The sequence below is a fragment of the Otolemur garnettii genome, unplaced genomic scaffold (genome assembly GCF_000181295.1).
Source record: "Otolemur garnettii isolate 467f Iridium unplaced genomic scaffold, OtoGar3 scaffold00028, whole genome shotgun sequence".
Taxonomy (NCBI): Eukaryota; Metazoa; Chordata; class Mammalia; order Primates; family Galagidae; genus Otolemur; species Otolemur garnettii.
Window position 1 is genome coordinate 3256865 of NW_003852423.1, and position 12355 is coordinate 3269219.

At 42.0% G+C, this 12355-nt stretch overlaps 1 protein-coding gene across 1 annotated transcript in view; it reads right to left on the reverse strand.

Moving 5' to 3' along the window:
* Positions 1-11739: 11739 nt before the first annotated feature.
* Positions 11740-12355, reverse strand: part of SP8 (Sp8 transcription factor) — a 2801-nt gene continuing 2185 nt past the window's right edge. The window contains exon 3 of the mRNA XM_012804324.1: positions 11740-12352. Within this exon, the coding sequence (XP_012659778.1) occupies positions 11921-12352 (432 nt within the window). The 3' untranslated portion in view covers positions 11740-11920. The remainder of the gene's footprint in view (positions 12353-12355) is intronic.

Here is a 12355-nt window from a genome sequence, read left to right on the forward strand (position 1 = left end):
GCATGTATGTTACCAAAAAAATCACACAGAAAAAAGTCAGTAAAGACACAATTCTTGCGTCTGGGAAATGAGAGAAAGATTAAGGTAATTTGTTTTCCCTGCTTCTTCATAATTTCTCGTATTTTTTCAGTGAACATCTATCTGGCTTCTAAAAATGAGTCTAAAAATGAGTCTAAAACTTTTATTAAAATGCAAAATCTTTTTTTTTTTCCTGTTCCCCCAGGCAGTGTGCTGTGGCATCATTATAGCTCACAAAACCCTCAAACTCTTGGGCTCAAGCAATCCTCTTGTCTCAGCTTCTCCAAGTTGCTGGGACTATAGGCATGCACCACCATATCTGGCTAGTCTTTTTATTGTTAGTAAAAACCAAGTCTTACTCTTACTTAGGCTGGTCTCGAACTCCTGAGCTTAGGCAATCATTCTTTAGTATAAACATGGCTTGAAGACTGTCTGAGGCATACTTAAACAAAAATATTATTTGCTGTTTATCTAAAATTTAAATTTAGGAAAGGTGCAGTGGCTCACGTCTGTAATCTTAGCACTCTGGGAGGCTGAGGCACCTGGATTGCTTGAGCTCAGGAATTTGAGACCAGCCTGAGCAAAAGCAAAACTCTGTCTCTCCTAAAAATAGAAAAACTAGCCAGTCATTATAGTGGGTGTCTATAACAGTCCTGGCTGTTCGTGAGGCCTAGGCAAGAGGATCTCTTGAGTCCAGGAGTTTGAGGTTGCTCTAAGCTATGATGACACCATGGCACTCCAACCAGGGTGACAGAGTGAGACTCTGTCACAAAAATAAAATAAAATAAAATTCGAATTTAACTGGATATTCTGTATTTTATCTGGCAATCCAAGGGATAATAAAAATATATTCTAAATAAAGAATATTTTCTTTTCAAATAAAACTCCTTATAATATTACTTAAATGAAACAAAAGTACATGCAAATTTATTACTCTAGGAGTGTAAGAAATACATTTATCTAAACTTTAAAAAAAAAAAAACTCAACTACCAGGTTTTAAAGCTTTCTATATTCTAACATGCTGACTTCTTTAGCAAAATAGTCCTCAAGTTTAAGTTTAAAAATATGGGAGGAAAAGAAATGAAATAATTAGTTCACTTGTATTTTGTAGTTACTACTAAGTTGCTGGGTGCAGTGGCTCACACCTGTAATCCTAGCACTCTGGGAGGCTGTGGCACCTGGACTGCTTGAGCTCAAGAGTTCAAGACCAGCCATAGCAAAAGTGAGAACATCATCTCTATTAAAAACACAAAAACTGGCTCAGTGCCTATAGCTCAACCAGCTAAGGCGCCAGCCATGTACACCTAAGGTGGTGGGTTCGAATCCCCAGCCTGGACCCGCCAAACAACAATGACGGCTGCAACCAAAAAATGGCCGGGCATTGTGGCGGGCGCCTGTGGTCCCAGCTACTTGGGAGGTGGAGGCAGGAGACTCGCTTGAGCCCAGGAGTTGAAGGTTGCTGTGAGCTGTAATACCACAGCACTCTACCCAGGGGGACAGCTTGAGGCTCTGCCTCAAAAAGAAAAAAAAAAAAAAAACACAAAAACTAGCCAGGTGTAGTGGTTCATGCCTATAGTCCCAGCTACATGGGAGGTTAAGGCAAAAAGGATTGCTCAAGCCCAAGAGTTTGAGGTTGCTGTAAGCTATGATGCTACTGCACTTAACCCAGTGCAACACAGTGAGACTATGTCTCAAAAAAAAAAAAAATTTAAAAAAGAAAGAAAGAAAGAAAAAGGGAAAAAAAGCAAATCTGTCATTTTAAATTAGAGAACAAAAAATAGGTACAAGCAACAAATAGAATTTTGCCCTTTTTGAGAATTTGAAGTGAAAATATTGACAATTCAAAATGTCATCTGATGCATTCACACAGAAAACAAAAATATAGAAATAAACTAGATATATTTTCTGAGATTTTACTTACCTTGGAAAGAAACAAAAATCCTCCATTCAAAGAAACTATATTTTAAAGACATTCCTAAGGAATGGCTTTCTACTTATTTAGTACATAGTCTCAATCTTAAAGGCAAATCCCAGCTCATCTTAAGAAGCCAACCCCAAAAAGGTCAGCAATTTTCTAAGCTACATTCCACCCCTGACTGACCAGCCCAGGGCAATATTTTTGGGTTTTAATTCTTCATTAAAAAATATCAATCCTGATCTCTTAGGTTTGACAGACAGACTATCATAATATGGCACACTAACAATAAGAAAAACCACAAAAACTCACTATGCTACTTTACAACTTTCACAGTTTTTCATTTTTCCAAAATGAAAAATTCACTTAAAAAGTGAGCTTAAACAAAACCAAAAAATCCATGTCACTGCTTTTGGAGTATAAAATAATAATAAAAGTAGTTCCAAACCACTTCATAGACATGTATAACATTTGTCTACAACATGTACCTATCACTCCTCTATTGTGAAACTAATACTTACTCTGCAAAATACAACAGGTAGAATTTTAAAAATGGAAAACTTAACCTTATTTTCGCGTATGGACATAGAAAAACATTCAAGTGAATTTATCACTAAGCCATATATTTCACATTTCATAATTACATACTAAATAAATTATACCATATATTTTCTACAAATCACATATAACTAAAGAATATACAGTGTTCTATAACCCAAATATCTACAAGATTGTTTTACTTTTTAACTCATTACTATTACAACACTTAATTATGGTATTCACAATATATGTCACTATCGAGAATAGAGAAAGTAAACTGTTTGTGTAACATATGTGAACTTAACCACTGTAGTTGTAATTCCAATAGTTATTTATTGGGAGAAACAGCAAAACTTCATTTGCCCTCATAATACAGAGGTGACTAAACTGTCCTCTCTAACAACCGTATTTTGTAGAAGTTCAAGGAGAAATATAACGTCGTAAAAAAAATATCTTCCCCCAAATGAAGATTTCATTTATCTATAGACAAATTCTGTGGAAATATTGTCAGAGTACACATAACTCAACAATATTTTTAAAGATCAGTAAATTAACATGCACATCTTTCAAACATATTTCCACTGGCTGCTAGGTTTCCCGTCCCTTACAAAGGCCAATTTTTGTAAAGTTGAAAGGGGGAAAAACTTACTTAGGCAAAAAAAAAGAAAAAGAAGAAGAAAGAAAGAAAAGAATAGGTAGGTACATGAGAGAGAAATGAAGCCTTGATAGTGTATAACATAAAACTTTGTAGTGAAAACACAAAACTTCCTGAAATGATGGGAAACCTGACGAGAGGGTGCCTCTATAATTAGGGACATTAAATTGGGTGCAAAATTGGGCACTACAAATCCTTTATTTTCAGTTGAACTAGACAATCACTTGAACTCTAGGGAGAAAAAGAAAAACATCTACTTTCTTTCTTCTATTTCAGTGCTTAAAATGGAGTGGCTAAAAAAACGTAAAGCTGGAGGGGCTAGGTCCCCCAAAGATGTAAAGATAACCCAAGGTGAATTATTGAGGGTTTTTCAACATTCGCACAGAGTTCTGGGTGAAACGAACATAATGTAAATCAACTCATTGTTTGGGCCCTTTCAAATTAGTTGCCAAAGAGAGGAGTGAAAACTTGATAAGCAGGCTCCAGTTTCTCTGTGTTGATTTAGAAATCTTAAAGCTTGTGGGAGCTCAATTCATGTAAAGGAAAAAATTTAAAGAGAAGAAAAGTAAACAAGGAAAGTGCTACGCAATGAAGCCCTGAAGTACATGGGGCATAGAGGATTTTCTTTAAAAAACAAAACAATAAAGAGTCCCATTGTGCTTTTAAATTACAAATTTAGAGTTCTTTCACTTAGTTTAATATTCTTACTTTCTCTTGTGTATCAAAATATCATGACCCATTTACAATATTCAAACTATTGATGTTGTTTCTTATCTAGCTTAGGCAGAAATTAAATATAAATTAAAACCTCAAAGAATTAAGTCCACATTCTCTAACAGGTAGGTGGCTACTTGAGCACACAGCGGTCATTTCTCCTTTTCACCTTCCTCCATGGAAAGTTCACTTTTGAACTGCAAACTAGGTAGGCTCAGAGCACTAGTGATCAAATCCTAGGACTGCAGCAGCGTCAGATCCTGAGCCGCCTTCTCAGCAAGCAAGCAAAACAAAACACATTGATTTACTAAAAGAAGCCAAGAGAGGTGACAAGACTAAGTCCAGGTATTTGGAGGCAAATCTCAGGTGGCTGGTCTGCCTTTTTCTGGGAAAATGTCAGGGCAGCTTTCATCAGTGTCTACTTTGTCTCGATAGGAATGCATATTTAATTATCAAAGTATTTTTTAAACTCTCACAAGTAAGATCCTTTAGGACTGTTTTTAAACATACTCCTGTACCACTAATAAACATTGAATGAAAAAAGACAACAAAGCTTTGCAGAAGCAAGAAAGGTGAGACTAGGGCAGGATTAGATCATCTGTATCAAGATTTGAAAGACACTTGTGGCTTCCTTGGGAAGCATCATTTAGCATTGGAGGGAAATTCTGTTCCTGGTGACAGCACAGTGGGAATTCCCACTCCAACAACCCATGAAATGTTACTGCATAATTATTCACCTTCAGAGGCCCATTAGAACTTATCAGCAGAGAAAGAAATTTAATTTAAACTCACCCCTCTGAGCTAAAGAATGACTGAGACATGAGATCAAAGCGGGAAGCTCTGTCCTCCAGTGGTTTGCAACACCTAGGCACAATAGGGTGAGAGAACTCGGCATTCCAGCGCTTCCCCGCTTTCCGGACCCCGGAGAGAGGGGGTGGGGGCTCGCATCATCGGCGGGTTTGAGGGAGGAGGGTAGTGGAGGCTCCGGAGGTGAACGTGTCAATTATATCCTAGAGCTCTGGGAGGCCAGACTGCTTCTCCCTTAGGCTGCTAGAGGCTTCCGATGTGAGGGCCACGCTGCAAACCAGATAGGCCACCCTCCGTCCTTCCTCGCTATGGGGATGGGGTCAGTCGAGTGTGTGGATTTAGCCCTAGAAGGGATGTGGCTGGAACCCTGTCACAGTAGGTGTGCAACTCTGAGAAGACCCTGAACATAAGTGCTGAAGATTTACGCGGCAGCCTCATCACTGCGTGCGTTAAATACATATAGATAGTGTGTGTATAACATCAATACTCGCCAAGGTTAATCCTTGGTGTATATCGAGAATGCAAAGTGGAACCCACAGATCCGAACCTGGAACCTGGAACATGGACTTCCAAGGCCAAAGTCCTGGAAGAGCCCAGTCAGTGAGGGGTAGGGAAGAGGTGTTCCAGTTTCCTCCGGCAGCCTGGGAAGCAGCAGGTACATGCTCCATGGGAAGACCCTTAAGGGGAGCATGGCACACCTTTCCGAGGGGTTAATACATGCTCATCTCCGTTCAGATATCACCAATATGGGCCTGAACAATGTTGCCAGCCCTCCTCAAACAGTTCCCCAAAGAGTAGGGAGAGAGGAAAGGAAGCCAAATTGAGGCTGTTAGATTTTAAGTAAAGTATAGTAAAGTTGAGCTCTGTTCAACAGGTTCAATGATTCTATCAATCAATTAAATTTTCTCCTACGTAGTCACTGGGGTGGCTAAACTGTCTTAGATTTCTGAAGTTAAAAAGTGTTTTGGCAGCCAATGAGTCTTAATTTTGCTTCCTTTATGTTAACTGTGGAAAATGGGGCGCAAATTCCGCTCGAGTCTCACGAACCCACAGAGAAAAGACGAGAATACATTTTCCCACCTACGGAGGACCGCCCCTGGGAAACTTACACGCAGCAGGGGAGAGGAAGCGGGTGCCAATGGATACAAAGCAGCGTGGCCAGCAAGAGCCCTGGAGGTGAAGTGAGGCAGGCAGTCGTGGACAAGGGCAAAGAGAAATCTCAAAAGATTTGAGAAAGTGACTCGGCATATTCGCGCGTGGGGATGCTCTGGTGGCGCCCGCAGACGCGGCATCCGGGGATAGGGTAGGACAGAGGTCCTGTGCCCCGAGGCGCTAGGATTGCCTAGGGCAGGGAGAGGGTGCTGGGGATTTAAAGACCAAGGCCAGGGAAGAGAGGGGAATTCACTGCGCTGGGCCTGGGCGTCTTCTTCAAGCCCAGAGGCGAGTGCGGCAGAAGCTCCCAGCGACTATTCCCACTGGGAATTCGCCCAAGGTCAGAGGCTCTGGAAAGGTAGGACAGGGTCGCGCAGGCGTCGCCGGTGCCGGGTGCGCTGCAGAGCGGCCGCGGGGCACAGGGTGGCGCTCGCTGTCCGCGCAGCGGGCAGAGACGGCCGCGGTGCCTTTGTGTGCGGAGGGCGCGCCACCGTTGCTCAGCTGGTAGCCCCAGGGAGGTAGCGGGCCCAGGCCAGTCTCGGGGAACCCCCAAACTACCACCCCACACTCCGCGGCTACTCGCCCACGGGCCGCATGCTCGCCAGCTTGGAACCCTGTCCCCTCCCCCCGCGAGGTCCCGAGGGTCTCTCGAAGAGGGGAGAGAGGAATGCAGAAGGCAGCGTTTAGAAAAGCTGGGAAATCCTCTAGATCGCAAACCCTACCCCTTAGTTCATTTAAAAAGAGAACGAGACGAACTTTGGGCAGCTGGCCGTCACCTCAGAGCCCCGCAAGAGTAGCAGAGAGCGCTTCCAGTGTCCCCACTCGCGCAGCAAGAAGTTAGCGCCTGAGAAGCAAAGTTGGAAACTGGGCTTAAAAGGAGAAGCCCCAAGAATGGCGTTAGAACCACAGTGAAAAGCAGCAGCTTGTCGCGGGTGCTTTACCCTGATTACAGGTCATTCAGGCGCTCCTCGCGGTCCCTAGAGATCAGGGAGCCCCGACCGACGGCTTGCTAGCGACCAAAGCAAAAGGTAGAAGGTTACCTCCTCACCGCCAGGAGACTCCGCGGAAAATTAAATTAAACATGCGCCCAGGGACCGAAGAAAATAGATTCCTTCCTCCCCTCTGCTAGAGCAAATCAACACTTCTCAGAGGAGTGCAGCGCATCTATCTAGAGAGCGAGCCCCAGACGATCATCCCCTTAAGGATCCCCTTAAAGCTTAAAGCGCAGCCACCAGGGTCCAGGAAAGCAAGGAATTACCCACTTTTTAAAAATCCGGGTGCAGGGAAAAAATAGGGCGCAAGCAAATTCTGAATCTTATTTTTTAAAATAACAGCAACAATTGTATATCGAACAAAGTCTTCAAAAGATGCCACCCAAAATAATAACCCTAACTTAAAAATGAGCACAGCGCAACTCTCTTGATTACTTAACACCATTGTGTTAAATACAGTGATAAAATTGATATGCTGGGCCATTTTTTAAAGAAGGGAGGGAGGGAGGGAGGAAGGAAGGAAGGAAAAGAAACCATGCTGGGGATAGAGACAGTGGTTAATAGCTAGATTTTCGTAGTGTAAGGAGAAACAATACCTATTTAGACAGAAGCAGCAAAAATCCATTAAAAAAAAAAAAGAAAGAAAGAAAAGAAAATCCACGGTTTATTCAAAATATCTGCATCAAATCAATCTCTCTTTGAGGCTATTTGTATGAAAAGCTGAGCAAACTTTAGAAATTCTTTCATTATAATATTTATCTCTATCATTTTAGGTAAGTAGAGAATAAAATTCCTTTTTTTTTCCTCTCTACAGTTCTTGACTTAATGTATCAGCAAAAAAGATCACAGGCCCTCTGAGCTAATTTTCTATAGTAAAATGTTTATTTTAAATAAATTCCTCCACAGGTCTTTTGTAGCATTCTGCCCAATACTCTTACCAAAAGATCCATGGGGGAGATGAAAATGATGGCAGGATTATCAATCTGCCCTACTTAGAAGCAGTCCAATCTCACCACCTGCTTGTCTTTTAATTTTAATTTCAGCATTCTCTACCTAAAGGAAGCCTAGTTGAAAAGTTATATCAAGATTGGGGTAAAAGAAGGATAGAAGGAAGGCAAATCCATCCAAAGACTTTTTCCAACATTTGTTAAAGGAAAGTAATTCATCCCATTTAACTTTCTAGCATTAAACACTTGGGTTGATAATCCAACCTCAACAAACCAATCGCATTAGACTGCACCTAAATGAAAGAAATTATGCAAAAAGAGAGATGGTGGGGAAGGAGCCAGAGGGGAAAAGGCAGGCTAGGGAAAAAACACTCAAGTTTGGAGAAGAGATGAGGTAGGAAGGAGACTGCAGATTGGCAGCCCTTTTCTGATCTCTGGAGGGTGAGCTGATATATGCTGGCCCTGACCTTCAGGTCAATAGCTAGTTTAACTTTACCTTGATCTGCAAAACTAGAAGTGTCCCTTGGTTCAAAGTGAGACTTAGCCTGTCTTCATTTGAGTGAGGCTCCAACCACTGCTAGGAGATGCCTGATCACAGACAAAGCAGGAAAAAAAAAATCACAATTTTGTAGTTCCAACTTTTGGTCTCCCAACAGAGGATACTCATCCCGAAAAAGGATGGACTCAGCCCTGTCCACCCTACAGAAAACTAATCTACAAATAAACTGCTCAATAACCATCGAAATAAACTAAATAAAAGCAAGTAGGATGTGAGGGAGCCAAAGGAAGAAAGTGAAAGTTTGCACATCTACTCAACAGGAAAAAAAAAAATCCGTCCCCTTTCCACCACCCCAAAGAAATCTTTTCTAGACAGTATTTCTCCTTGTCATCTCAAATAAAATGTCAATTCTACATGTAATGCAACTGATGTTATAAATGTACCAAGCAGCTTTCCTCTTACCTGCCACTACATTTAACTCCTTCAGAACCGTTCTCTCCGAAGCCCTCAGCTCTGCAACTTTCAATAAAAAAGAAACAACACTTAAACTGTGTTCTGCGTGTTATTCCTAGGAAGAAAGTAACAAAAAGAGACTGTTTTACTTTTAAAAACCATTGTTTTGAGCTATAGTATACCAAAGAATCAGAGCTAACTTGCTTATCTAAAGCTATGGGGATTGGAAGCTTCAAATACGTACGTACACAGGAGTAAAACTGTCTGCTACTTGGGCGCTAACTGAAATATTCTAAAACACATTTCTATGCCTAATTATTTTTCCCCTGAATTTAAAATATTCATAGTGCATTGCATTTGTACTTCTGTTCCTATGGATTATAATGACTTCATAGAAATGTCCATGGAAAATTGTCAGTTCAAGATCATCCCAAGATTGAATTTCAGGTGGGGAGAATGCAAACAGAAAGAAAGAAGCTAAGAATCTGAACGCACTAACTTTTTATTCAATTAGATTCAAAATAATAATATTACTCTAATAGTGAAATAGTGTTATAACATCAATCAACATTTAAAGTATTTTATGTTTAAAGTATGGCTCAAGGAACACCCATTTCTTAAATGCACTTAGACATAACAAGACAATATTTTTTTATTGGCATCATTGACACCTATGAACAACAGCCTAGTAAATAGATTAAGGTTTAACCTTCCCTTTCTTTGGTGGCTGTTTAGAGACTTTAAAAGAACAGATAACTCATTTCAACAGGAATCTACCACTGATATTTACCTCTACATAATCTTTAGCTAAGACATGGAATGCCCAAAACAAGCTTTTGTTAGCTTGACCTCCTCCACCTCCTAACAACAAAAGTTATCCCCAAACCCATGTTTTTATTTTAGATGTACTGATCTTCCAGTGTAAGGCTTGGCCTTTAAGTACTAAATTGAATCAATGGCCAACAACCACACTCCTTCTGGAGACTGAGAAGGAAGCAGAATGGGAAATTTCCTTGAATTGTTTGAGTTTGCACAAATTTTAAGAGGTCAGTAAATCCTGATGCTATGAGCTAAGTCTACTAGTAAATAATTATATTTCTTAGACACGGTAATCTTTATCCCGGTATAGAGAGGAAACACAGCTTTGCCAAATAGATCTTTCCATCTAATATCTTAAAGGTGATTACTTAAATATTACCATACAAACAGGGCTATATTTTGTTTAAATTAGACATTTAGCTGAAGATAAAATGAAAATGTCCATAGTTTTAAAAGGGAAAAGAAATACAAATTAACTGGCCTAGTCTTTTATCTGAGTTTATTAATACCATTTAAAATATTACAAATAAATCAATTACATTTCATGCATTTAAAATGCAAGTCTAAAATGTTCCAGAGAAAGGCTTTTCATTTCAATGTGAAATATCCAAATTATTTCAACATTACAATGAACAATTAGTTTGCAGAATCTGCAAACACTTAAATGTAGTATCAGGAGTGTTTATTAACAGTTAACAATATTACCTTCAGGAAATACACAAAGGCCAAAGTTAGTCGAGTTTCACTTGGACAATTTATTTAATACATGGGTTTTGGCAGACCCAGTTATTATGAAATATAGGAGAACTCTCACTTTAACTATGCCTGAACTGCCAGCAAATGCAAATAAGTACATGCTCCATTAAATTAAATGTCATCCAACATTTATCAAATATTGTCTTAGTTACAGTTTGATACCTATCTAAATTCATATTCGAGCAAAACGAGGCCCCGAAAGTGCGTTTGTGGCTCTGCACCTCCAGAAGTGAGTTCAGAAAACCTGCAGCTCATCAGAACTGCAACAATAACTCTCAATATTTTCTTGTGACAAAAAAAAGAAAAATCAAGTTTACTTCGATATATTTCCAAATATTTACTGGAAGTAATGTACAAGAAAAATACTATACAAAATCGTCTCCTGGACAACTGTACCTCACACCCTTACACTGGTGGAGTTATATTTAATTGTTAACTAATCTAGAACGATTCTCCAGTTGTACAAACCATTAGGTTCAGATATATTTTACAAAGTTTTTTTTTTTTTCTATTTTCCCTCTTTTGGCATTTAAACTACAGCCTCGTCAGAAATAAACGATAGCTTCATCAGTTGTTTATAGGTTTAAATCACAAAAAAAAAAAAAGCTTCACCCTAAAATCTTCAATGAATTCCAAGAATTTACAGAAATGGACACTACAAATTGACGGCTGGACTAACAAAAAAAGAGTGGGAGATTATGCTTGGGAGTGGTGAAAAAACGAGGTAGAAGAGGACAAACGTGGAGATAGTTAATCTGGTCTCACCGGAAAGGGGTATTTTTGCATAAGAAAAGACACCTACCCTCACCCCCACCCCCTCCCCATAAGTTAAGTTAATGCAGTCAAAATAACTTTGGGATCAATATTAGAACAGTTTGCAAAGAAAGACTTTCTCATCGCTAGAGGAAAATCTAGAATGGAAACCAAGTGGAAGGTTGCTGTTTTTTCCCCTTAGTTTTTTAAAGAGAACAAAAAAAGTTATAAAGATGAAAGAAGGCTGCTGCAGAGATTCGCCAAGACTTCCCTTTGCTGAAACTTCCACTGGTTCCACCTCAAGGAACAAAGAAAAAGAGGCAGAGCTGACGATGGGAGAACTAAACTCTGCAAACTTGGGTCTCGGGTGCAACCAGATGAACACCCCACCGAGCTCCGACGGCGTTCAGTGATGCCCAGACGCCCGGGAGGGTTCTGGAATCAAGTAGGCGGTCTCCTGCCTCGCCCTCCCCACTGCTCCTGCCCAAGCTTGCTCAGCTGAATTGTTCCAGCCCGCGAGAGGCCTGCAGTCTCCCAGGCACTGCATTCGCCCGGCTTTAAAAGTTACATCCGTCACAACCTGGGGGTGGCGGAGGGAGGACATGGGAGCGTGGATGTGAACTAAAGGCCTGGCGAGCCAGCCGCGGGTTCGAGCTGCACCAGGGCGGAATATTGTTTACCCGTGGAGAGGAAAGCCAGGGCCCAGGACAGCGAAGCGTGTTACTTACATGTCCATATCCCCTTTACTACGTTAAGTCACGCGGGTGTGGGAAGGGGGTCAGGGACAGAAAGAGAGCAAGAGAGTAGGATGTAACAGAGGCCGGAGTCGAGGCGAGGACAGACAGGGCCCAAGCGGACCGGGATGGGAGCAGGTGGGGAGGGGCGGGCGCGGGTGTGCGTCACTCCAGGCCGTTGCGGTGCCCAGGCTCTGGGGGCTGCAGCAGCTCCGGGGAGTGGCAGGGCGGGCTGCCCGCGGCGCTGTGCTCGCTGTCGGTGTCGCTGCCCTTCTTGCCGCCGCTGCCAGAGCCCGCTGAGCCGCCGCCACCGCCGCCGCTGTGCGTCTTCACGTGCTTGCTGAGGTGGTCGCTGCGCATGAAGCGCTTGTTGCAGACCGGGCAGGCGAAGCGCTTCTCGCCGGTGTGGGTCCGCAGGTGCCGCTGCAGCTCGTCCGAGCGCGTGAAGCGCTTGCCACAGAAAAGCCAGTTGCACACGAAGGGCCGCTCGCCCGTGTGCCAGCGCAGGTGCGCCTTGAGGTGCGACGTCTTGCCGTACACCTTGCCGCAGCCCGGGATGTGGCAGCTGTGCAGGCCCTTGCGCCGCAGGCTCGCCCCGGC